Source organism: Gallinula chloropus (assembly GCF_964237585.1).
Source record: "Gallinula chloropus genome assembly, chromosome: 10".
Taxonomy (NCBI): domain Eukaryota; kingdom Metazoa; phylum Chordata; class Aves; order Gruiformes; family Rallidae; genus Gallinula; species Gallinula chloropus.
This window is the reverse complement of record NC_140095.1, coordinates 12577947-12605722: the sequence shown is the minus strand read 5'-3', so window position 1 is coordinate 12605722 and position 27776 is coordinate 12577947. Positions and strand designations below refer to the sequence as shown.

Here is a 27776-nt window from a genome sequence, read left to right as displayed (position 1 = left end):
TGAGGACTCTATATCTCTAGTGAAGTCAATGAGTGCTCAGGATCTTTTTGAAACATTTATTTAGTGCCTAAGTATAGATCTGGGACTGACTAACTTCAGGCTCCAAAAATAGTGCAGGTGTCTGCCTTCTCCCTCTCCCTCATTTCTCTTTTGCTTGCTCTTTAATCTCTTCGTCAGCTCCCACGTTCCCTCCAACTCCATTTTTTTCATCCTCCTCCACTTGACTTCTCCTGCTTCTGCCCCCTCATTCACTCCGACACCTCTCCTGTCCTATGGGAGCCACAGAGTGCTCCTTAAGCGTTCCTCAGCAAGGCTTAGGTGGCATCCCTTCTTTCTTCCTTTTATCCTAAATTCTCCCTGCCTCATTCCTGGGGGGACAGAGGTTCAAACAAACAGCTCTGTTCTGCTCAGGAACCTGCTAAATTCAAGTCCCAAGTCAGTCCTCTCCTACATAGGACTGACCAGGGCTGGTTGCCAAAAGTGGATCATCACAGAGTTCTCGATTGGAGTGGGAGCCCAAAGCAGCTGCTGTCCCTTTCCATCCTAAACACATAAACCAAACATCCCATCTTCCTGTGTATTTCCCATCGCAGGCATGATCTGCCAATGACAACAATAAAAGAGGTTATAATGAAGGGGTAATGTTAATTTTGTGAACAGGAAGCTCTTATTAGTGGCTTGTGTTTTTTGAATCAGTCAGAAGACAGATGGGGCTGTGAGTCTGATGGATCTTGTCCCTGATGTGAGTTTGTCTGTTGTAGGAAGGCATGCCCCAAACGCTGAGCTCTACCAGTATGTTTACCCCATGTGGCTTCAGCCCTCATCTACATACTTCGAAAGAAGACGAACAAGGAGGACTGATCTTCCAGGATGGAAACCTTACCTCAGCATCTCTGGATGCTCTGATCCAGCATCTGATACCTACCACTGATTACTACCCTGAAGTAAGCACTTCACCATATAATAAACTGTTTAATTTTGATGAATTGGGGCAGCGCTTGATGCAAAAGTGCAAATGTGTTAAATTTTGAATTAAGAGGGCTAATTTAAAAGATGCATACAATTACAGCTTGGTAAACTGATGCATTGCTTTAAATGCTGTTTCACTGCTCTATAATTGTTCCCATGAAAAAGCAGAACCCAAAGTTAATGCTGCCTTTAAATAAGAGAACTGGGGATGCAGGAGGTGGTGGGGCGGGTAAGCTGTGGTGGTGATGAATTAGTGATGTAGCAGTCAGAGCGCTTACAAAATAGCAGCGCATCCCAGAGAGGTTTAGATGAAGAGCAAAGCAAAAAGCTTCCAGTCTGAACTGGCATTAAATTAGCTGAGTTTCAGCAGCTACTGAAGTCGTCCAGGTTTGTGTATACAAAGCATTCCTGTGACAAGTGACGCTCCTTCTGGTGGGTTCATAATTTACCTGGGGTTATATTCACACCAACTTTGAAGTCACTGGACAGTACGGTCCAGATCCTAATCCTTGCTCCATCAGTGCTCCATCCTTGCTCCATCTTTGCTCCACTGAATAATCAGTGTTTCTTCACCAACAGTGTAAGGACTGAAATTGTAAGCAAGCTTATGGTCTTGCAAGCCATTGACTTCACTGGATTTTGCACGTTCTCAGTGGAATTCAAGACAGAATTTGACTGGAAGACCTTTAAGTGCTATATCTCTATGGAAATGCTTGTATTTCAAAGCAGAGAGTAACATTGACTTCTGGGCAGTTTAGGAGACTACAGAAGTTATCAATGCAGAGCAGACAGCATGTTTTAAATTACCCACAGCTCAGTTTCTGATCAGCTAAAAATATGTAATAAAGAGGCATATCAATTAAAAAAAGAACAGAAAGGCAATAAAATAGGTAATGGACAGATTAGGCTGTGAGATTGTCATTAAGCAACGTGTGATATGTAATATTATACCTGCTGCTCAGGAGCATGGCTAGGTCTGGGGGAAAGAAGATAATTCAGGTGCCAGGAGGGGTCAGAACGCAAACAACTGAGGATTCATGCACATATTTTAAATTCACTGCTGGAATACTTTAAATAATCCAGCACATTATCCACCAGGCCTGCTTCCCACAGCTTCACAGATGCAGGACTGCATATGATACGGTTTGGCTGATAGAAATGAATTTTGTGGAGTTAGTAGAATAAATGAAATTTTTATTGAAACAGGCTGGGTGGGACCTGCAGGGCAGAAGCAAGGCGTCACTAATCTGGGGGTGTCCTCAGCTCACGACTCAGTACAATGCAGAGATGTCCAAGTGTCCATGTGTTTGCCTTTCTCTGGCCTCTGTGCATCCCCAGTTGTGTGGTCTCCTGTACCCAGTCTCTCTCCTGTAGCGTGACCTCCATGCTGTCATTGATGGATGCTTGCACAGGGTTTGGGCAACCAAGGGTTGGAAGTGGATGCTGTGGAAGAAGGAGATGCCACTGCCTCCTGCACCCACTGTAACCAGTTCCATTTTCAGGGTCAGAATCCTTATGTTTTTCACACATGAATGCAAAAGCTGTGGATTCGAGGCTTTTATAGATAATACTGCCCACTGTGTGGATGTTTACAGCAGGTCTGCTTTTCTTTCTCCCACAGAAAGCCTATATCTTTACATTCCTGCTGAGTTCCAGACTCTTCATTGAACCCCATGAGCTTTTGTCCCGAGTTTGTCACAAGTGCATTGAGCAGCAGCGGCTGGATGACCCTGTGCTGGACAAGGTTAGTTTATCATTACAGCAGGAAAATGTGAGCTGTTTTCAATGGGCAGAGAATTCTGGGGCTCTGGTGTGTGTCCTTGGCCTCCCTTTGGACTGAATGAAGCCTTCTTGTAAAGGATGATGGTTGCTGCTGAGATCCTGACATTGAGACATCCTAGTATCCACATCCAAGAGCAGTGCTTCAGGCCTTAGTCACTTCAAATCTTCTTCTAATTTTCCCTTTCCCCGTCTCAGTCTCCCCAGGTGACTTTCCTTCTTAACTTCTTTAAGGCTCTGATGAAGCCTGCGGGATGCAAGGAGGTAGGATGCAAACCTCACCCACTGTCAGTCACAGATGTTGACACACCACTCTCCCACTTTTACTTAATGTGTCTGCCCTTTTGCTTTCTTGCTTCTGGTGCAGTAATATTTCCTCTTGGCCTCACCTGTCACTTTGAACGCTCTGTAACAGCATGCAGCTACCCACTAACCTCCTGTTGCTGGCACTGACAGACTGCTGCACAGCCGTGCTGCAGAGCAGCACTGTCCGGCACACCAGGAATGAGTTGGAGCAGTGGTGAGGCTGTGACCAGCTAACAGAATGAGGAAATCCAAGCTTACTGTGCTGTCACTCCTCCTGTTTTGCCCTAGGGACTGAGCAGACTGATACAACTTGTAAGAACATGTGCATCCTCTGGCAGCCCCACAGGCACCATGGAGGAGGAGGTGGATCCCACTGGATCCTATTCAGTGCTAGATTCCACCCAAGCCCTGCTAGGTGCATTGAGGAAGATATAACCAGTACGTTCCTGGAGCAGGAGATGCATCTTCAGTGCAGTGGAGGGAAGAAGAATGTGTGTTAGTTACTACTTTCCCAAAACCCCAGGATTCTGAAATGATGATCTCAAGATCAGCCTTCACAGCTTTAAAGCACTATTTTTGGCAGCAAACACTGAATCACCAACATCTGAACACGTGTGCTTGTTTTTGCCCAGGCAACTGGTTGCATGAGTAAGAGGAGCTCTGTCCTCACTGTGGGGAGCAATCACCCAGACCACGTGGAAATCTGATACTTGGGTTGTCGTACAGTCCATGTTAACAGAAATATCTGTGTGATGTGCAGCATCCAGAGCAGTTTTTCTGAGGTGTGATAGGTTCTGATCTCTGATGCTATGGCTGATGCAGATTTAGGAGGATTAAAATGTAATGTTTTGCTGCTTATTAAACCTTGCAAGAAATGAGAAGTGTTATCTTACTGTGAAGATCTCCTGATTTCCCTGAGGTGAGTCTGTGTTTTGGACTAGCCTGCAGTAACACAGAGCTGGTTGGACATGGCTGATTTTGTGTCCCTGAGAGCAGGGCTGGCTTTGGAACTTCACACACAAGCCACCTCCCATCCCCTGTCTGCTGTGACTTGCGCAAAGCCTTCTCCTTCAGTTCATAAGAGCAGTTTACACAGCTGGAGCAAATGTCTCCCTGGACCTTTGTAGTTTCCAGCGGAGCTTTCCCTGCAGCCACCTGCTGGTCTTTGAGCGTGAGCTTAATGCTAGCTGACAGCAGCTATTTTTAGAGATGTGGTTCATTGAAACCTGTTGTTAGTGGAAAGCTGGAATATGCATTTTAACCACCTCGGTTGGAAAGCAGAGAGCTCCAGAGCTCAAGAGTATAATTTTTCCTGATTACAGGGTACGCTTTAGATACAGGACGTAGGCTGCAGAAGGTGGCTGTTTGGTTTGGACTGTGTTTTCTGTAAACAAAAACGCAGTTTGTTGTTTATTGCAATTTCCTTTCCACGTGTTCTTGGATAACGGAGGCTGGAAGCTTTGGAAGCAGCTGTGCTGGCCATCTTTTGAGATAATACTAATGCACCGATTGTGCCGCTCCCCAAATCTCCCTCCTCGCCTCTTATCTTCTTGACTGCTGCATCCTCAGGTAAATCTACACCAAAAGTAAAGGGTGCATCAGCTCTGTGTTATGGACTGGGTGTCTTTGTCCCATCATGACCTTGAACTCATGTGGGAAGAGAGCAACGTTATCAGTTGCACAGGTAAAGTTACTAAGGTGCTGGTGTGTTGTCCATCTCTTCTTCCTCACATTACATCTGCCAGTGGTCACTGAGCTATTTTTCATATGGCCTGAAAGCAAAAGATTGACCTCTTTGGAGGTCAAGAAAGACATGGCAAACAGTTTTACAGGAAAGGATGAAAAATTAGGAGAGTTCTAAGCACAAAAGGTGGTGATGCTCACATGAGCAAAAAGGCCAGATGTTTTTAAAAAAGGTATAAAGGTTGCACCAACAAAACGCCCAACTGGGAACTGCATGTGCAGAGTATTTACATCTGCATGTGAACCAGCCAGCTGTGCATGCATCGAAGTACTGGGACATTCTGCTTGCCAAAACATGTAATCTGTGCACCACACTACTTGTTTGCATGTGTGCAGATTTTGCAGGTGCAACCGTCAGATCCTTCTTTGAAAATCTGGCCCTGCTTTCAGCAAGATATGTATTTGCAGGGAGAGTTCAATGTACAAAGACATTTCAATCCCTGCCCATCATTCTGGTTTCTGTTTCAGGCACGGATCAGAAAATTTGGACCCAAAATCTTACAGTTACTGACAGAGTGGACGGAGACGTTCCCGTATGACTTTCAGGAAGAGCGGATGATTGGCCATCTGAAAGACATGATTCACAGGATAGCTCCATGTGATGAGGTGAGGATGTCTGACCCAGGACATTGCACGGAGATCTTATCTTCATCTTCCCTCTTGGTTCCTCCTTTCCCTCATTTTGCCATTTTCTGGGCCTCTTTCTGGGAACTCTTACAGTTTTATTCTCCTCTGATGGTTAAAACCTGCAGTAGGTCTCCTGAAAGCCACATCACTCTCGGTTTAGGTACCCCTGTAGCAGCCATGTGGGGGCATGTTGGAGTGATGAGTGGAATTTATCTACTGCACATCAAATTGTAAGAGAATAGCATTCCCATTTTACAGATGGAAGATCTGAGGCATACCACAGACTGAATGGGGAGGTCACAATCCAAACAGCAACAAAGCTGTCATTGCATAAGTTATAGTCTAGCAAAGGAGTTGAAGTATCGTGACCTGAGACCAGCCATCCTGCCCAAGCAGGGGCTCAGGGGTCGCTCCAGGATGTTATTTTAGAGAATGAGGAGTGAAGCAAGCAGCTAGTCATCAAGTGATTGTATTGGGGAGCTAAAAAAAGATCTTCAGTTGCTTCAAGGGACCTGATGAAGGGTTTGTCTCATTAAGAAAATGAGTTTTCTGAAAGAGTGACCAACAAAGGGTGTTTATGGTCCGTTTGGTTTCACCTTTTCCATTTGCTTCTGTCCTTAATCACCTGTGCTGAAATCTAACTTTCCATTCCTTGCTTTACATGTCTTCAGCCTGGCAGGCTTTATGAAAACAGTCTTTGCATTTTGTCATCTTTTTCCTTAGTGAACTGAACAAGGGTTTGGCTTTACACCTTCCTGTCCTGTGTAAAGACTTCACAGGCCCTATGCTTGGGCCAGCTGATCTTGTAAAGCAGGGACCCAGACAGGAGGTGAGCAGGCACAGAGCAGCAGGCTCTGATCACAGTTTGACTGCTGCCACTGGAACACCCATCAAAGTTCACAGGACCTTGGCCTAAGAGAGAACTCCTGTTGAATCCAGCCTGCTTCACTGATACAGTGAGGTAGCAAGGGGTAGTCCTTACATTTAAAGGTAACAGAAATGTTTATGGACATGTAGCTTCTCTGGGAGCATGAAAGTGGTAGAAGATAACTGTGTGTGGCCTGCTGGGCAAAACTCAGCCTAGGTGGCTGTATGGTCTCGATGTTCAAATGCATGAGCCACGTGTGTGGCAGAATAGGGTGCAGCGAGTGGAGTCTCTGGGAGCCCTGCTTTCAAATTCAGGTGGGTGAATCCCATACACTAATTCAGAAACATTAAAAATACCACAAAATCCATGAAAATAATAAGGATAAGAGCAAGTAGTACATAAAGAATCTCTAATTACTTCTAGGTTAACCATAGTATGTGGAATAAATCGGTTGCATTGGCTACATCAAGGCCTGGCTTCAGGTCACAGATGGGTGCAATTGAGTAGAACAAAAAGCACATACCCATGAGTCTAAGAAGGAGAGGAGAGGAGTGGAGACATGAGAGAAGGGATTAACAGGGTTGCAGCACGACAGAAATGAAATTGGACCCTCCTACCCACACAAAACACAAGAGAAATGGAAACAGCTGCTCTTGGGCTGGGCTGGCACCACAGCTGGCGCTTTTGGGTGGCTGTAGGCTGGCATGGCTTGGCTGGCTGGGGTGGGAAGGGAACACAGAGGGCTTTCAGAAAGAGCCAAGGTGGCCTCAGTTCCACTGACCAGAGCAGTGAAACTTCTCCCTCACAGGGAAAAGGTAATGAACTTGCTCCTGCCAGCCTCCAAGGAAGGTACATCTGAGGCGAGAGAAACCCACACAGACCCACCAAAATCATCTGCACTGGAAAGAAGGAACCAACCAAAAGGGCAGGGAACAGGGGCTTCTTTAAAAGAAGTATCTGTACTGCTGAAGAGCCATAAATGCTAAACATCAACTTTTTGCATATAAAGCAATAGTTTATTTGCCTAACCTGAGCAGGTGCTGCACACCTTCAACTCTGGAGTGGGCATCGCTGTGTACCAAAGCTTATGGGTGCCCTGAGGGGCAAATAATTGGTTTTCAGATATCACTGGGCACCATAATTGCGAGTGATTATGCCTGAGCAAAATCAATAATTAAATTAAGAAGCAGCTCATATCCTGCAAATGCAAATTGCCTTTCTTAAGGGACAGCGTAAGAGTGGTGGTGCCCATTAGTTATTTGGAGGAAAGTTGTTCCTGTTGTGGATCATAGAAATCAAAGATGGAAAGATTTGTGAGGTCATCTAGTCCGTGTAGGTTAATGCAGGATTTTCCCCTGCAGTGTATGCTCCTGTCCTTTGTAGAGTCCACTTTCTAAGGGCTCTGTGATGTGCTTATAAAGGTGTCCATGCTGAGAAGCGTTTCTTAGTAAGTGCTGTGATTTGCATTTAGAGTTAGAAATTTTAATTAAAATTTGAGCTCCTAAGCCACCTGCTGAGGCCTGCCACCTTCACAGGAACTTTCCCTGTTAAGAATGAAACATTTTCTTTAAATATTAAACAGTAGTATGCTTCTTTTGACTGTTAATGTGGCAATGAAGTGAAATCAGTCGATAGTCCAGCGTGCAGCCCCTGTGCAATGGGGGGGTCACTTTGTGGCAAGGTAATTACCAGCGTGCTGGAGGTAATGAACAATGTTATTTTCACTTAGTGAACATAGTTTAAAGAACACAGGAAATGCTTTTAAAAGGGAAAAAGCAGGGGTTTTAAAAAATTTCTCCCCCAGCACAGACAGAAAGGCTTTCTAGGCAAGGGAGCACCCAACTGATTCCCAGTGAGCCTCTTCAAGACCTCTAATTTCTGGCTTATCTTTTCTTGTGTCCATTGTCTCAATCTTTACTTGGTGGTTGCCTTACCTGAGTCTCTTTACTATATCTATATTTTCATGCCATATTCCCTACAAAACTAGGTGAAACTAGATCCCTTGATAAGGATTTATCAAAAGGCTGGCTAATGCACATATCTTTCAAGCAATTTTAGTCTGCTTTTCATCCAAACAGTGAAGAATTCAATGCTGCATAGACGTGACTGGTCCAAGATTTTTCAGCCAAGCTCCTTTTTGAAAGAGACGTGTGTTTTCAGCTAGAAGTCTTTAAAGATTTTAGCCAAATGTTTTAAATTCTGTAGAAGACTTGGATTTCAGTGCCTGCCTGCACTCTGCCCCAAAATGAATTCCTCTGTTTACAAAATGTGTTCACAAAATACCAAATATGTTGCTACTTGAGTTTCCACTAAAATGTAACATTCCATTCATAGAGCTTGATAAACTGCACTGAGATGTAAACCAGAGAAATGTTTAGGTGATGTTCGGTAGTTTGGGTCCAGGATGGTCTTTGTCAATCAAAAATGTGACTGGCTGAATGAGGATGTATTTCCTTGGAGCCAGGAAACAACCAGATAGGAACTGAAAGCACCTGTTTTAATTTTCTAAAGACTTTTCATATATTTTTACATGTTCCAATCCAGCTCAAGAGACCATCTTCCTTGAATGAATTGAGCGGTCCCTCAGCAATGTGAAACCTCCTGCTAGAAAAGCCGGATGAAAGTTACGGTATTGCAGCAAAAGTTGAAGCACTTGGGATGGTCTGAAGGTTTCCAGCCTCAGACTGTGATGAAACAGGGTAGACATGAGCATGTTGTTCCTCTCTGTGAGGCAGGAGGGTGTGCTGCCTGCAGTGTGCAGGTGGCATCCTGTGTAGGTGAGAAGAACACTGACTGACTTCTGGTACCTAAACCCTGAGTGCTGTCAATGCCTAACAGCGAAGACCATCCACAGTCTACAGAAGTCTGAAGATGCAGCCTACAAAGGCTGTGTCTAAACCATGGCATTGGGGAGCGCTTCCCAAGACTTCACTTGTGCTGCATCCAGCATGGGATGTGACACAGGTGTGTGTTGGTCCTCAGGGAAGGCACGCTCTAGCCAAGTCCCTGTTGTGATGATGAGGACTGCATGGAGGGTGCCAGGGTGTGCATCTGCTGTGCAGTGCAGATGTAGCAGGAGAGGGCTTCATGCCAGCTTTGGTTCACACTGGCAGATTACAAAGTGATGTTACTGGCAGCTCAATGTTACTAAACTCTGTTTGAATGGGGAGTGAGGATTTATTCCACTTGTGAGCAGCTAGAGGATCTCTCCACTGTGTGTCTTCGTGATGGAAGAGGGGCTGGTGCAAACTGTTTTCCCAAGTGACTGTGCTCTTTGGAATTGAGTGTTGCAGTCATGCCTGATGCTCCTTTTTCTGGCTGGGAAACCCATTAGGCTGTGTTCCTCAGCTGGGTACACCCGATGTTCCATGTGGGGCTTTTGCCCAAGGACGTTTCCAATTAATCCTTGTCTTCAGAGCCCATCCTCTCAGGTATCTCAGTGTTATGAAGTCTGCATCTGCCAGCCATGAAGAGTTGAAGGCATTTCATTCTGCTGATCCTCCACGGCCAGCGGCTCTACTCATTGTCTGTAAAGCGCTGCTCCAGCTCTGAGAACAACCTGAGCAACTTAGTAATGATCACCCTGCTGAGCACATGGCTGTGCTTGGAATACAATATGGGCTTCCTTCAGCAGCAATTAACATTTTGGATATTAAATACTCCAAGCCACATGATGCTCAGACCACTCCAACTGGGTAGCAGCTTCTGCTGCTCTCAGCTGAAAAGGATGGAGAGAACAGCATCAAAATGTTTCTTATTCCTAATAAATAGGAGTTGACTAGGCACCACTTGCAGGTAGAGTTCTCAGCCAACACACAACTGACACAGAGGATCAGTACTGAATGCTCCAGAAAGCTGCAGTAACTTGTGTTGTAGCATTATCTCTCCTCTGATCCTGATGTTGGCAGGAATATGTGAGTATCAGTGCCAGCTCAACCCACCAGTCCTGCCTGCCTCTTCTCTTGACTGCAGTCTCTTTCTGTGGTCCACAACACAGAACTGTAATTAAGCCAACTGGGTATTCTGAAATAGGCTTGTTGAAAATAAAATGGTAACCTGTTGCTGGCTTAGGAGTATTTTGCAGAAGGGAAAACTCAGCATAAAAACACTCCTTTGTCAAGTTCTGTGGGTGGTTTATGTTTCTTTCTCTCCCTGTCTCTCCAGGCCTACTGGAAAAAGATGAATCAGCTTTTGCAAACCCTGAATCAGAAGCTAGCAACCCTCAGCCACGGGCAAGAAGGGATTGTCAAGATCAGCCCTGCTGTCTCTGATAAGCTGGTTGCCTTTAAAAGTAAACCTCCATCAATTCAGAGAGAAATCCTGAGTGTCTGCAGTGACCCTTACACTCTGGCTCAGCAACTGACACATGTGGAGCTGGTAAGTGGGAATGGTTCCCAAGTTCTGCAGTCAGGTATTATTTTAAGCCAGCAGCTGCTAAGTATTCCAGACATAACCAAAAAATGTCTGCACTGCTGCAGCACATCCCGTGCTGTATCAGCACTGCAGCAGGAGGCAGGGTTTGACAGGTTGAGGGATGCTTGGGAAGCAACCTATATATCAGTGTTCTGTGCATCTTGGGGTGGGTCACTTTTTCAGCTAGCTTATTTGTGAAATGTGAGTCATAGTCCCAGGAAGGTCAGGGGATTCTCACTCTGCAAGGTGCTCTGAGCCCCACAGCCTGAAGTGAAGTGGCTGGTCATTGGCCCTTTTATTAATTTTATTAATTTGGAAGAAATTTTAACAGTTCAAATCCCTACCTACAGATGCACAAAGCATCCAAGCTGCCTGATGTGCTTTTCATTCTTCCCTTTGAGACCTTGTGCATGGAGGTACCAGGGTGTGCAAATACCACCCCACGAAGTCTGGCTGTTTCCCTCGTTGGGCTGCTGTCTGTTCTCAAACAGGCTTTTGATGGTAATTGCTCCAATTGCAGTACCAGGATCTTGGACAGACTGCTGTGTTGCACACCCTTCTCCCAGGTTCAGGTCATCCATGGAGACCTGGCTGTCCACATAAAACATTGCTGCCATCTGCAGATCTCTCGATGCTGCAGTGATTCCCTGTAGCCAGTGTTCAGCCTTGCCAGGAAGGCTGGAAAAACAAACCATGAAATGGGACTGTGGATTGGAGTGAATGTCCTTGGGAATTATGAAGGTAGTTGATGTTCTATTTGTCAAGAGGTGGAATAACTCAGAAACCCCAAATTTAGGTTCATCATCTCACCTTGGTTAGTTTTCTGAGCATGCTGCTTTGGCTCTCTCTACTTGATATAGTTTAAGCCAGAGAGAAGTCCTTTTGCCTGGAGTTTTTCCTCTTTTTGTACAACTGTGTTCCAAGGGGAGATTCCCTGTGACCAGGGCACCACTGCACTTTTAAAACTGATGCAGCCAGAGGTTTTCATCCCACTTTACTATGATCAGTGGTCTCTACCCTCTCTTTCACTTACATCTGGTACACCAGCTGCTCTGCACTAAAACTGTCTGATGCTTATTTGTTAGTAAGAATCATTCACTTCTTATTAAATAGTTATTTGTTAGTAAGAGTCCTGCACAGTTACCAGATGCAAGGTGGGATGCCAAGAGAAATAGCATGGGAATAGCTGTAAAATTTTCACTTAAGCAAAACTACTGTTGGTTTTATTGTTGGACTTTTTACTTGGACTTGATGATCTTAAAGGTCTTTTCCAACCTTGTGATTCTGTGTTGCTTGAGTGTCCTAAGTTTGGGTTGTAGGAATTCCACAATACCTCCTCTGAAACACCTTTGTGACCAACAACCTGCCAAAAGCATTTATTTCTGATAAATGTGTTTAAGGGAATTGAAAAGCTTCTTAAGAAGGCCAGTGGAACTGCCAGGTTTGTTGAGGAGCTGCTGGAGATGGCCTCTATTTTACTGAGAAGGATCTGGATGCTTTACTTACTCTTGGTTAATCCCTGGGACGCTCTGCAGTGTGAGCAATGCCTTTAATGTAAGCACATGCATCTTCAATGCCTTTCTTCTGCAGTGGCACAGAGCCATCACCCCAGGGCATCACCTGAGCTTCACTGGGTAGGGAGGCAGGGTGAGAGCACTGGGTGTGCAGATGAGCAACACATTGCTATGGTTACTGGATCACAGCATCACTGCCGTTCAGCAGCTGGGGAAGAAGGCTATTGAGTAATGCTGGACCACAGCAGGTCTGTGGCAGTGCCAGGCATGGGACTGAGGTCTGCTGGCTCCCAGATGGGGCCTTGTACACCCAGCACCTTTCTCTCTGCACAGTGGAGAGGGCTCTTGCTGTGGTTTGTCAGTAATGAGATATGTTTATTCTCATTTTCTTCTCTTTGCTGAAATAACTCTAATTGTTCTTATGAATTTTAATGTCTGCTGCTAGTTGGCTGTCTACCAGTTCAGTAACACCATTCAGGGCTGTCAGATAATGGGGTTCTCTTACTAAGAAAAACAGAGGAGATTCTGGGGTGCTTTCTTATTTCTTCTCTTTCTTCCCTCCCCCTCTCATAGGAAAGACTGAGTCACATTGGACCTGAGGAGTTTGTTCAGGCATTTGTACATAAAGACCCCCTGGATGGTACCAAGGTATGATTTGTCTGCATTGTAAAGTGTCTCCTGCACTCACTGTTTGTTCTAGGTCAATTGATGCTGTTCCCTCCTAGGGGATGATGGTTAACATGATTTGGGTGGAGAGTCGAGTACTACAATCATCTCATGTTTAACATGTGTTCCTTTTTGCTCATTAGCATATTGGGAGGGGGTCAGTGTTAATACTCATTTTGCAGTTAATGAAGCAAAAGGTCTCACTCTGGGCACCACGGCTTTGAAAACTCTGGGTAGAAACAATCTGTCTGTTTATTCCACAGTCTCTAGCCAAAGCAGGGATGTCCTGCCATGGTAAGGCTCCCTCCTTCACCTGCTTTTCACACCAACTTTGTGGATCTCCATCCACAATATTTATATAAGAGATAAGCAGACACCTGTATTTGTAACCTCTTATATGCAGTCCCCACAGCCTAGAGCATGTGTTGACCATGGCCAGGCCAGCTGATGATCTGTATTCTCACAGCAGGGGTAGGACCTGTTGGTAGAGCTCGCACTGGGCAGGTCACTGCCATTCCTTCCTGGTGAGAGTACGTCCAAGCCTGAGACTGCCCAGCACCCTCATGTTTTACTTTCTGGCTTGTTCCACCTAACCTGCTTTGACCAGGGCAGATGGCTTGCAGCTGTACACAACCAGGGAATGTCTGTTCCCTGTGTTGAAGGTGTAAAGACTCTGGACATGATGTAATGCCCATAGTGTGTGCCCAGACATCGCAGTAATGAGTCAGTGCATCATGAATCAACATACTCTTCTTGCTCTGCACAATAGCTCTTAACCCAAGACACCACAGGGAATGGAGTTCCTGATCAGGGCTTCATCCAAAGTCTGTGGAAGCCAGTTGGAGTCTTTCCACTGATTCCAGTGGGATTTGAAGAAGCATTTTAGTGAGTGCCTTGATAAAGAAAGAGACTTCCTGGCTGGGGAGGGAGAGTTGGAGATTCCAGATACTGACAGAAAAGAAGGTGGAAAATTCTTCCCCAGAACTGCAAATGGGCTTCCACTGAGATCATACATCAATGGCAGAATTTCATCCTTGGATGCTGAACATAGCAGGAAGACCTCTGTTTATAGTGCTTCCCAAAGAGCACCAGAGTAGCTTATAAGGATGGATGGATGGATGGATGGATGGATGGATGGATGGATGGATGGATGGATGGATGGATGGATGGATGAAAACTGCAACATTGGGCTCTCTCCTTTTCTTACTGGACTCATGGAGATTCTGCAGTTGGTTTCAGGGAGAGGGGAGTAGGTTAGGAAGGAACTCTAAGGTGGCAAAGGTGTATCAGAAACATGAAATACCAAAACAGCTACGGTATGATTTCAGCAACCTGCTGCCAACTTGAGGGGCAAAACTGAAAATGAACAGCCATCTGTTGTGAAGTAAAATGAAAGAGATCAAATGAGGGCACTAAATTTGAATGACTTTTGGAAGAGTGGGAGGGAGGCAGCAATGAGTGAAATCAAATTGCGTAATGCCATAGCGGGGAAGGGATGCTGAGAGGAAGAAGGAAATGTTTGCTAACAAACTAACGTGTGCATAATGGCTGTAGTGTATCTGGAATTTCAAAGGCAGGGCCAGCACAGAATACCACCAAAATGGGAAGAGAAATTGAGGTTGCAAGGTAAACACAAGGAAACATCAGCTAAGGTGGACAGGAAGGATTAGAATGAGAGACGGGGAGCCTGAAGATAATGGTTGGATGGGAAATAGGAGCAAATCATCTTGACAGATTATTACAAGCTATTTGGCAGTTATGCATGTTCTTCAAATGCTCATCTGAACTCTGAGCTGCTGCCCAGTAATAGCTCTGTGACTTCATGAAGTGTGTAATAACAAAGAAAATAAGAGGCGGAAAGCAAGGCCACAGCACTGTGTTGCCTTCAGAGTTCAAGCAGTGACTTCCCCCAGGAGGATCTACTTAGCTCAGCAAGACAGCTGTAACATTTTCTCACAAGACACAGAACACCAATTATTTGGCTTCAAGTTAGCAAGGCTGATGAAAGTAGAGATGGTCTGCAACTTTCCTGCACCTTTTCCCTGGGCTGACCAAAGTTGCCAGTGATGATTTAAAAGAGGCTCCACACCAGGGTAAGGTATAGCCATGGGATTGTGTGGGACCTGGCAGCACACTGTACATAGCAGCACAGACCTTACACAGAGTTGACATAGCAATCTCCAACCCATGGAGACCACCCCTGTTAACCACAGGGAATTGGCTCTGGTCTGAATCCCCTCCAGCTGGAGATCATTTTGAACATCTTTCTTGCATGAGGGCTTCAGAAGGCTTCACTTAGTGTTTATCAAGCACTTTGAGTCACAGATGGAAGATGCTAAGGAGGTGCTAAATATTGTTGCCATTTATAAAGCTTAACCTTTAAAAAGCAGCCTGTCTCAACTTTAACTGGTGCACGTTTTTCACAAGTTTTGTGGTATTAGCTGTGGTTCTCATGCCCTGGCACAGAACAGCAGCGTGGAGATGGAAATACATACGTAGAACAAAGCCCAGGTTTCGTGTGCTTTTTGCTGTGGCAGGGAAGGAGAAATACGAGAGTGCATGGAAAGCAACTGCTACAGCTAGACTGGGGCTGCTCTGGGTTTCCTTTGTGTCCTTTGATATTTGCAGGCTGCTTGCTGACGTCTGCTTCTGAGATGCTTTAAAAAAATACTGTTTTAATTGTACATGTGGCCTACTTATAAGTTTTTAGGGATTTCAGGCTTGTTAAGATTTGCTCCACAGCACAGTGCTGTGATTTCTGTTTCTGAACATGCTTCTATACAGAATCACAGGGGAGTATTTTCTTACTTCGAATTACCTTTGGAGTCATGTTAAGCCCTGTTTCTTAAGGGGTTTTAGCCACTTGTTTAACTTATATAATATGGGTAATCCCGTTGACATTAATGGATCTGTGTTTATGTATTGTGATTTTCTTCTCAGCAGCATGTATTTATGGTAGCTCTGGGAAATGATCTTCATGAAACAAAAAATCTGTATTCTCTGATACCCTCTAGTGGATGTCAATGAATGTTCAAATGAGTCACATGAACTCTTGTGTCCTAGATGGACAGTCTTAAGAATTTAGGGAAAAGGACTTGAGTTCTTCACATCTCAAGTAACATCTTCAGGCTGTGTGAACTTGCCTTGGCACTCCACTGATGTCAAATTATCTGTTGATATCAAAGGAATTGGAAGAGTTCAGCCAAATATCTGCTCCCACAGCCTGTATTGGTTATGGGAATTTAAGTTACATATAAAAAAAAAGTTTAAAATGTGCTTCTAGTAAAGGCTTATATCAACGAAGTATCTCTGGCATGTAAGTGACCTGTTCAGGAGCAGCCATCCAGACAGAGCTGGTTGCTAGAGAACCTATTACTGTGAAAACTCCATAAAGGGAATACTTTTTTTCCATAAAGTGGCAACTATAACTGGGTTTTCTCTTGCTTCTCTCATGTTCACCTCACTAAATAATGGTCTCACCCCTCCAGAAAAGAAGTGCAGGAAGCTCTAGAATCAGAGGCACAAACTGACTGTGCTGTGGAAGACTCTGCTTGTCTTACTTTTTCTGTAGCGCTTTTGCTGTCTGAATCCTGCAACACCCCAGCTCTTAATATCCCAATGAACAAAGGTCAATGCCAAATGGGTGGGTGAACACTTGCTCAGGTGAAATGGGGCTGTTTTCTGTATGCTGGTGTGACTTGTTCAGTGCCACAGTCAGCTAGACCCTGTGCACCTGCCAGCCACTGACATTTTGGAAGGGGCCCTTGAAGCATACTCTTCCATGTGCATGAGAGAGTTGTGGCCAGTAATTACCTTTGTGTAGTATGTGCTTTCGCAGTCTGGCAGTCAGCTGACACACAGTTACCTGTCTTCCCATGCTTTTTCCTCCCCAGACTTGTTTCAGTGAACAGAAGAAGACGAGTAACCTCGAGGCCTACGTGAAGTGGTTCAATCGACTCTGCTATCTTGTGGCAACAGAGATTTGCATGGTAAGGGGAAAGCGTGACGTGCCAGGTGGAGATGGGACATTAATAAGCAAACCTGGGGATTTATTTCTTGTGACCTAGCTAAGCAGCTGATGGTAAGTGTTAGTATTAATGCACTCACAGAAGTGACCTGATAAATGACAAACATACTGCCAACCAGTGCTGGCGACACACAAGGGATACGCTCTTCTCTTGATGTAGTAGGAGCACAGTGTGGAATAATGAACCCTGTGGGGGAAAAGAGAGGAAAAAATACCTTGAATTATCCTGGGAGATTTCTGCCAGGAAAGATTCTAGTGGAGCACTATTTGTTATCTGTCATCCTAAAGCTCTGTTGTGCTTGTGAATTCCCTGTGCGTGGTGTTTTGTCCTGCTGCCCATTACTGCAGCTGTGACTAGTGCTTTTTTAACTTGGTAGTGGTTTTGTTTTGTTTAACTTGGCCCTGTGAAAATGACAGTAATGTTTTCTCCTTTGAAAAGGGTGTGGAAGGGAGGAGTCATAATGGTATAAAGAGCCTAGATAGCCCATGACTCAAAAGCACTACTGTTTGAAGATCATCTTTGGAAAAGGTGGGGTGATTGCAATTAAAATGTGTATTTAAAAGGCACAACACCATTTTCCCTGGATGTATTGCTGGCAGGGTCAAAAGACGGGAAAGGGATTCCTACAGTGAAACAAAGCTTTTCTGGGAGAAGGATGCTGCTATGCCTGCTGAGTTGAGGGATGCTGGCTGGGAGCTGAGGCACAGCTTCAGGCTGTTCTGGCTGCTTGTCCCAGCACAGAGGTATGAACTGCAGCAAGCCTGGGAAGTGCCATGACCTTCTTCTGTGTCACCACAATGAAAGCTTCAATTTTAGAGACTGCCAGTCACCAGCATCTGGATTGCTGGAACACTGACTGACAGCAGGTGACCCAAGCTGTGCAAAGAGCCCTGCTATGTATGTAAAATACCTAAAACACCCCCCCCAGTTCTGCAAAGAATTCTTACAGCTATTCATTTATTTTAATTTTCAGCCTGCAAAGAAGAAACAGCGAGCACAAGTCATCGAATTCTTCATTGATGTTGCCCGAGAGTGCTTTAACATAGGGAATTTTAATTCGCTGATGGCAATCATATGTAAGTACAGCTTCTGGGCAGGTCTCTCCATCAGCTGCCACAGATGAAAAGAGAAAACCTGACTCTCATGCATGGCTTTCTTTCCTTCTTTCTCATTGATAGCTGGAATGAACATGAGTCCAGTTTCCAGGCTAAAGAAGACTTGGTCAAAAGTGAAAACAGCCAAGTTTTTCATTCTTGAGGTAAAAAAAATAAATAAAAATGTGCCTATGCATTGTTTGAATTATATTCTGGATTGTCTTGGTTGTGAATTTTCACCTTTTTGTCCAGGTATGAGATGTTTGTAGATATGCTTCCTGGGCAGAGGGCCAGATTCTGACTGAAGTTTCCCAGGAGTAGTGAGGAAGGTGTGAAGCTGCTCATATGTAGAGGGGAATCAGAGCATTCAGATAAATAGGAGGAAAACCAAAAATACGCAAGCCCTTGTGCTTCCACTGATGTGAGTTTTGTTTGGCCACAGACACAGCACTGAGTGGAAAGCTCCCAAGCTATACCTTGGGTGTCAAGTGAATGAGGCCCAAGGTTGTTTCTTCTGTTGAGGATACCAGTGTTTGGCATACATAAGATGTACAGTCCTTATTCTTCACACAAAAGCCCAATAAGATGTTACTATAAAAATAAAAACTACAAACAGCCACAACCTGTAGATCTCTTGTTGTATCTTTGTTTGGATATGGGGTTTGGAGGGGGTGGTGAAGATGTAGGCTAGGTCCTCTTTGGGGGTTGGCAACAAATGAGGGTAAAGTTGTCTTCAGAGGACCCTGGACACCTTCTCACCAATATGTCATCTTTTGTGTATCCAGCACCAGATGGACCCTACTGGGAACTTCTATAACTACCGAACAGCGTTGCGGGGGGCTGCTCACAGGTCACTCACTGCACACAGCAACAGGGAGAAGGTAGGTGTGACCACATCCCACTTATCTCCAAAGGGGTGGTGTGTGCTTTGCTGCTCCATGGCTTAAAGACTTTGTGCAGGTGCTTTCCTCCCTTCCACAGAGCGCCGACACAAGGCTTGTGTGCTGCTAAATGTGAGTCTCTGGGAAGGAGTGTGGAATGCATCTCAGGGATTCTGTGGACTTGCTCTCAGACACAGGGGAGATAGAGAGGGACACACTGCATGGAAGACTTTGTTCCACATGTTTCTATAATTCCAAGCCGTGCACATTACTTAGATTGATAAACCTGATGGAATAGGGATTCCAGACTTTTATTCTGGTGCGGAGTACCAGCCCAGCAGGCCCAGGTGGAACTCTGCTTTTGTGACGGCCGGGCCTCTGCACAGAGAAGCTCCTGTCATGTCATGTGTGATCTGAGAGATCACACAGGGCACAGCACTCGGGGATGGGGTTGTTCTCCATTTACATCAGGGAAAGGTGACTTCCTGCAAGTGAAGTCTAGTCTGAATCCATTGCAGCAGATTTGGGGTGAGATTCTGTCCTTGTGAATTTTCATTTCAGTGGTGGTTGCTTTCTGAGATGTCACTAGTGTTGCAAAAATCAGATTGACAAAATCTTAGTGTAGGATCCTCCTGTTGAGTGCCCTGTGTGCTTCTTGTTAACATTTTATTTCTCCATTCAATTTGTTTGTTTTATGAAAGAGTATTTGTTTTTCACATTGCAATTGCACAGTCATAAACCTCTGCACAGAGCATGGCTAAGGTAAAGTAGATACTGCATGAAGCATCATAATATAGAATTTATAGCAATCATAATATAGAATTTAGTATTCATTCACTACAGCAGCCAGGCCAGATGCTAATCTCACATCCCTGTAAATTTGATGTAAATCTGCTGGAGCTAATGGAATCTCACAGCATTTACAGTGAAATGAGATCAGCATCTGGTTGCTGCCTGACTCAGCTGCAGTGGGAGTACACTGGGTTGTTCTGAGCAGCACTTCTTTGTGCAGAGAAGGAACAATGGCTTTGGATGTGTGTGACTGGCAGAGAAATTCTTCTAACTCTCACACACCACAGCAAGGACCTGTCTGAGATGCTTCAGCAGTTTAGTAGTTCTGTGACCATCATATACGTTCAAATCAGTTGCTTTATTGTTTGGCTTAATTTCCTGTGGAGGTTAGTAATCTCTGTGAGATCTCTACCTGTGGCTGGTTAAGACCGAGGGCAGAGAGGTTATTAGATTGGAAGGAATCTATTTAACACAAGGAAAAGCCTATATTCTGATTCCCTTTGTACATACGTGAGTTCAGGAGAATGCTCAAACATATGATTTGGTCATTGCTCACACAGGGTATTTTATCAGTGTCAGATACAGCAGGTCATGTAATTATTGCTGTAGGAATTAAGGGATTTTGTTTCTTTTTACAGGCAAGATTATCAGCTATTTTAATAGCTTTGAATAAAATTTAAAGAACATGATCACTTTTTGGATAGAAAATGTTACATTGTTTCTTTGCAAACTTGTAGCAAAACTCACTCTGAAGACAATTTTTATCTTCAAATGGAATTGTGCTCACAAGCGTTTGAGATCCCCATATTCCTCCCCACCCCTTTTTCTCAGCAAGTGGCCACCCCAGAAGCACAGATGGAGGGTTTGGGGCTCTGTCCACCTGCCCAAGAAGGAAGGTGCTGTGGGGGGATCGCTCCTGTTGCAGCCCAACAGACTAAGCAGTGGGTTGTGCCTTGCAGGAAGAAAAATTGCCTGTAGACTCAGAGGAGCTAATATTTAACTGGTGGACTCACCAGAAACTTTACTTTCTTTCCTCAGGGCTAGTGTCTTGGCTGCTGAGTTCTGCTCAGCACTTGAACAGAAACACAGCTCAGGGGCTAAATTAGACCCTCCAAGGGAGACAGACCTGAGAACCCCTCCCTCCTACTACTCTGTGCAAACCTCACCCTCAGTCCTCACTGTTAGAATCCAGCCCAGCTCTCTGTAACAGCATAGTTCTAACTGCTTGTTACTTGCTTAGGAGCAGGCTTGTAAAGAGGTATGGCAAGGCAGCTCTCAAAGCTGAGAGGTGTGATACAGCAGCAGGGAAAAAGCTGCCTAAATACAGGGTGAGAGAGCTGGTAATGAAGAAGGGCTGATGTTTCATGCAGAATTCAGAGGGGTACACTTGATAGGAACCAAGTCTGCCTTTATCTATGCAGTCAGCTGACCTATGGCATCCCCAAAATGAAGTCATTCTGCTGGGAAACCCTGCGTTGTGCTAATGACACTTCCCTGGCTTTGAAACGCTGGGAGTGTGTACAGTGCGGTCCTGTGTGGTGTTGCCGCCTGATACTGCAGAGGAAGAACATGTCTCATCTCATTAGCTGTCGTCTTTCTGCAGGAGGCAATTGTCCTTCAGCATGTGGGTGGGTCAGATGGCACGGGGAGGGGGGAATCAAAAGGGACTGAAATATGAGTTTCTGGCATTAACCCAGATTTTATGCTAGAAAAGGTTCTGGATTGAAGCCAACGTTAGGGTGTAACTACATCCAGTTTTGTTGTTTTCCCGACAGAAATCTGGAAAACAAAACATAATAGGGTAACACATTTTATCAGAGAAATGAATGGTGACCCAAAGACAGAAATGCCCTGGAAATGTATAGGGAATTGGTATCCTAGGGCATGTCTTTTGGATGCAGATGGGAACAAGCTCTCCCCATGCTCAGAGCTGACTGGTGGCTTTGTAGCTGTTAGTATGGCATGGAGCCCACATTCATATCCCTTCCCTCCCAGCAAGGCTTTTCGTTTATGTTTAGTACCACTAATGATGGTGACCTAGCTCCCAGGCAGAGTGGAGCACGGCCGAACAAGCTCACATCTGCCTGCAAAAAACATGTAGACAGAACTTGGCAGTGATTACTAGCTGGAGATCAGTGTCTGACTCCAGCTCTCTGTGTCTTTCCAACTTACAAGACCACAGTGGTTACAGAGTAGAAAACAAACCACATGGACTGCATTGTATTCTTTACCTCAGGTTGACTGACCTAGTTTGGATGACAAAAAAAGGAATCCTGAAACACACTTAGCACAGTCATAATAGCACATGGCTATTGTACTGACATGATGGAGTTTGTCTGTCAGATAAAAAAGCCAAGTATTTTAGCTGAAACAGAAATTGGCTTCCATTGTCACAGCAAGAGGTGGTAGTGGCCTGTAGACCCCTTGCCTCAGTAACTGTTTTTGCCTCTGTGACTTGCTTGAACTCACTGTTGCAGCGTGAATGCTGTAGACTGGAAAGACATCTGCCAGTCCTGCTCTAGGTCTATTTCATATCCCATCACAGCTGATGTACGGCATGAGATGGAGTAACAGTACAACATTAACTGCTTAACTAAAGGATTGCTCCCTTGGCTGGATTTGAATGCCATGAAAGCACTTTAAATTTGGTGCACACTGAAGTTACAGTTCAGCTAATCTACAAGTAGAACAGTGGAAACAGTTGGACACTCTACCATGCAATGTGCTTTCCTTGAAGTTCATGGTGATTAAGTTTATACTTGGCTGCTTAAAAGAGAGGTGTCACTGGTGCAGGAAGATGCTCACAGAAGTGGCTGCTGACAAACAGTTCAAACCCTCCATGTGGTGTTTTTCTATCCTAATGGAGAGGTGGATAGACTAGGATTTTAAATTAAATCCCAGGGCCTGGGCGTCAGTTTTGTCATGGGCTGGTCATGTGTTATCATCCTTTTCCCTCTGAGTTGTGACACCAGAGGACCCAGAGGGAGTTTGCTGCAGGCTGGGTCTCTGTGGAAGTGCTGGCGATGCACTTCAGAAGCTCTGGGGCTGCTTTCTACATCTGGCATCAAATTTATCCCTGCTGTAATGCCATGAATTTCAAGAGCTACCTAGAAGTAATATTTTTCTATAATGATGACCTTACTCTGATGGGTTACAGAGAAGACTTGCCTCACTGCTACACACTGCAGCCCAGGACTTCTTTTCAGTGCTACCATGATGTCTCCAGCTACTGTTAGCAGTTTCCTGTCCACTGGCTTAATATTTTCAATCTTACTGTCTGCAGATCAATTTGCAGAAGCAGGTTGTACTGATCAGGCACCAGGAAGGAAATTACATGCCTCAAGAGGCAGCTATGCATGGAGATGTTGAAAATGAAACAGCTCCTGATTAACTGTAGACATGTCCTTGGTCATCAAATCTTATTCTGTCTTTCCTTGTTCAGGCACAATACTGGTTCTTTGATTTGTAGCTGTCTTTAAATTGCTCAGTTTGTGTATTCAAAATCTTTGCTTATAAAGACCCAATGAGAAAGGAAGAGTTCTGCAATTTTATATTGCTGTCAGATGTTCTCATCAAACAGTGGTGCTGTCGATAACAAGCTGGGTTATTAGCATTTTCTTAGTCATGTTACTCTGCTCAGTGACCATTGTGATCAGTTTATATTCCTTTCAGTGTACATCCTCCTGATGGCTCAAGGTGTATCTGTACCCTGCTGCCCTCATGCTTGCCTGTCACTCACTATACAGCTCTTTAAGCACATGGCTCACTGAAAACTTAATATTTCTTTTCTCTCTCCTGACTGAGTTGTTCTTTCATGCAGAGAAAATACTGAACTGGAAAGATAATAGTTATGTAATTTCTCTTCACAGATTGTGATCCCCTTCTTCAGCCTATTGATCAAAGACATTTATTTTTTGAATGAAGGATGTGCTAATCGCCTTCCAAATGGACACGTCAACTTTGAAGTAAGATCTGAAAAATGTATTTATCCATCCCATTCTGATAGCACTGAGACCCACCTGCAATTTCAGTGCAGACCAATAAAGACTGAACATGCCAAAAGGGGTGATCTCAAGTGACTGTGAAGGTTAAACCTATCCCAGTATGTTTTTTAGAAGAATTAATATGCATATTTTGTATAAACATTGCAAGCAGATATCCTAACATGCTTGATGTCAGTTGGCTGCTGGAAATACAGTGCCAGGTGTATAAATGATTATACTTACGGCTTGGGGGGGAAGAGGACTTTCTCAGGAAATGGGAAAAACTATTTTTCTTATATATACACATGCACAGACAAACAAGTCAGTAGAAAATGCTTTATGCTTTATTTTATCTGCCTTTTTAGCCCTTTCTCAGAAGGAGGGTGTAGCACACCCTTTCCTCTCTCTTTCCCCTGGCAATGAACTGTGAAAACGTACCCATCTAAAACATACAAGGCTCTTTTCTCCTAATATCCTCGTGGATGGCACAAGGGATCCTGGACATCCCAGTCTTCTGCTTGGATGTGGTTATTTTAGTGAGATAATCTTACTGTATCTGAGTGGAATGGTTTTATGTTTACAGAAATTTCTGGAACTGGCTAAGCAAGTAGGAGAATTTATAACATGGAAGCAAGTGGAATGTCCCTTTGAACAAGACCCTAACATCATCCACTACCTGCATACTGCTCCCATTTTTACTGAAGATGGTAAGACTCACTACAGTCTCTAACCACTGAAAAGATATCTCTTCATCACAACTAATTAACACCCTGGTCCGTACTTCAGTGATTCTGTCACTGTTCTTTCAGTTCCAGTTCTTTCCTTGCTTTCCTGTCATGTGGCTCATTTATTCCCCATCAATCAGCATGTATTTACAAATACCACCTCCTAGCTCATGAAGCTGCCACCTGATTGCTTTTCTTTTGCCAGTAGCTTCTCTCTAAGGCACTGCCTAGGAAGTGACCATCGTGGCCCTGCTTTTGTCACCAAGAAGAGAGGCCTCACAACCATGTCGTGGGCTGCTGTCAATGTCAGCTGTTCCTTGGCCACTCATTCCGTGGGCGATGGAGCCAGAACTAACCTCTTCCACAAACCAACACTGTGATCTCTTCAGTGGACACAGCCCAAGGGCGATGGTAGCCCAGCTGACCTCTGCTGCTACAGCAAAGAAATATTTGCCCACAGAAAAGAATTTTCAAGAAAAATCTTTTCTAGTAATTGATCTAAGCTGTAGCTATGCAAGCACTGTTCTGAAATTATTTCTGATTGTCTTTTTATACTTTTCTGTCCTCTTCAATTTGGTATCCAGCATGTCAGACTGTGTCATTTCATGTTTGTGTTAGTTGCCTCTCAGTACACTGTCACGCACAGGATTGTCTGTAGCTGTGTTCCAGTAACCTATACTGGTGCTGGGTTTATTTTTTCTTGATTCTCTAGGCAGTTTTCTGCACTGATCCAAGTTAATCAGACCAGACAGTTTTTATTTCACAGACTACTCCAGAACACAAAAAAGTCCTGCTTCAAAAATCCTGCCTGAGTCTTGAGAAGAAATGACTGCCAAAGTAGAGTAATTAATGTGATTAAAGAAATGCGTATGGAAAGGAGAGAGGATGGAGGCATTTGGTCTGGTTTTTAGGCTCTAAGGGACAGAAAGTGAAAGTCAGGGGTATCTCAGAAGTGGTCTTTAAAAGTACAGTTTTCAGACTGCTGGACCAAAACAGGGTGACCTTCACCCATTAATTGTTTGCAGATTTTTCTCTCTCATGCCCTCCCCTATATCCACACTGCTTGCATGAGATAGATGCCCTTTGCAGAAGCCACAAGAAGTCTCTTCTGTTACCCAGGGGAAGTACAGAGTGCAAAGACCTGCCCTGAGTAAAAGGTGGGAGAATATATTGGAGAGATGCTGCAGTGGTATGTGAATATATCTGTACTCTGGAGGAATAGTGGGCCAACACTTGAATATTCAAAGGCAGTTGAATTTTAGCACCATCCTTGAATACTGGGGTGGTTCCAGCATTGCAGAAGAAAGCTTTGCTAAACAGTCAAATAAGGAAATGCATGTGAACACAAATCACAGCCTACTTAAAAAAAAAAAACCAACCCTCTGTGAAGACAATAAGATATTAATGCACCTCCAGCTTTTGCAGAGGAGACTCTACAGCCTAGACACATTTTGGTATCATAAAATCATCCTACAATGCAAAGTTTTGCTGAACAGAGAAGCTTGTTTGTTTTCTTCCACTGTGTTCCTTCCTCTATAACTCATTCTTACCTTGATCATGTTTTGTATCCATTTAAGGTACCGTGTCTCCATAAACTTAAAAAAGATTTAGAAAGATAAAGTTGTGTTAAGTGATGGGAATAGCCTTCATTTTATAAAGTTGATTTGTATAGCTGTCAGCTCTTGCTGTCTCTCTCTTTTAATGTTCATATAACACTTCAGTAGCAGTGCTGGACTGTAGTAAATAGGCACAGATCTCTATATGCAAAACATTTAACTGTTTTATATTGTTACAAGTAGATCATACCAAAATATTTTAACTCTGGGCTTATTTACTGCTCCATGAAAATTAACCAAGCATCAGTGTTCTGCTAATTACCAGCTACCTGATGGACAGTGAAGTTTTAAAAGTTTTTCAGTGTGATGCAATATAGTACATACAAGAGTGTGGAGAGGGGGCGTTACTGCTGCTGTTGAAATAACACATACTTGCCTTTTCCAGGTTTGTATCTGGCTTCCTATGAGAGTGAAAGTCCAGAAAACCAGACAGAAAAAGACAGGTGGAAATCCTTAAGGTAAACACTCTTTATCAGCTCATTTCTCCAAAATTCTGCCCTGATAGTCAAAGCTCATAAAGTGCTGGTATTTGAGATGTGACCTCTGATGGAGGTCTTTTCCACTTGAGACTAATCTACAGAGCTCAGGCTGCACCAATAAAAGCTAATAAAAATCTCAAAGTATCCAATACCCTCCACTTCTGCATTTATACAGTGCTGTACCCATGCAAAAGAGGCCTAGTGCAGATGAAAAATGGCCTCAGTTTACATCTCTTGCAAGAGATGTGTAATGGTTTGGTGTGAGAATCTGAACTGAGTGATTTAAAACAAACAAAATCCAAACCTTTCTTTTTTCTTCACTTTTTTTTTTCTTCTTCTGTTTTAAATTTACAGATCCACTATTTTAGGAAAGACTTGAAGATTAAGACATTATTGCAGTAGGTCAAGGAAAAGAAATCCGCAAACATTTTGCACTACTGATTCCAAAGATGCCTGTTTGGGATTTAGACAATTTCTTTTGTTTGAGTTTTTTGTTGGGTTTTTTGACTGCCTAACGTGACGGATGAACTGGATTCATCCATTGAAATCAAGAGAACTGTGTGCACAATGATGCTTTTCTAGCTATGAGACAGAGAAGGAGGACAAACAGACCATTTGTGGCTGTGCCCAAACTGCGTCAGGATCACTGTAACTTTCGCCTCTGAAGGAAAACACAAGAAAATCAGGAGTATCAAGAACTGTGGTACTGCAAAGAAGAATGGAAAAGCATAAAAAAAAAAAGGAAAGAAAAAAATACACAGGATTATTTCAGAAGCAGGTGCTTCAGACAGCAGCTCTTTAAACTCTCTGAGGATTGTAAAATTAAATCAAACACAGACACGGCAGCAATCTGGTTAATTGCTGAATGAAGAAAGAAGAACTTAATCTTACGTGAGCAGTCCCTCAGCCTTGTTGAACAAAGCTCTGACTGCTGCAGGTATAAGCTTCCAGTGGATGAAAACTGACATCACTTTCTCGTATGTATACATTTATGTCACATATAGACCACATCAGCATGGGACAGTCCTACCAACCCCATGAATTTTTACAGAGAACAATCTGAAGTATGACTGTTGCTTGGTTATTCTTCCTACCACTGTTGTCGCTTTTCTTACTGTGAATCTTGGCAGATCTGAGGAGGGCAGAGAGTGCAGATGGTATTACTTAAAGACCCCACCACCACCACATCTGAAGTTGAACTGAAGAGGCAAATGACTCTGGACTCAACTTACCACTATTTAATGTATGTAATGTATTCCCTAATTTTGTTGATGCTGAGCAGCATCTTTTAGA

General features: G+C 44.0%; 1 protein-coding gene across 1 annotated transcript; it reads left to right on the top strand.

Moving 5' to 3' along the window:
• The first annotated feature begins 761 nt into the window (after positions 1–761).
• RASGEF1C (RasGEF domain family member 1C) lies at positions 762–27579 on the top strand. Its single transcript, XM_084268649.1, has 13 exons — positions 762–944; positions 2591–2713; positions 5266–5403; positions 10457–10669; positions 12793–12867; positions 16779–16874; positions 17887–17989; positions 18092–18171; positions 18793–18888; positions 23550–23645; positions 24247–24370; positions 26390–26462; positions 26838–27579. Exons 1-13 carry the CDS (start codon positions 768–770, stop codon positions 26860–26862), a joined length of 1419 nt encoding a protein of 472 aa, XP_084124775.1. The 5' UTR covers positions 762–767; the 3' UTR covers positions 26863–27579.
• The last annotated feature ends 197 nt before the right edge of the window (positions 27580–27776 follow it).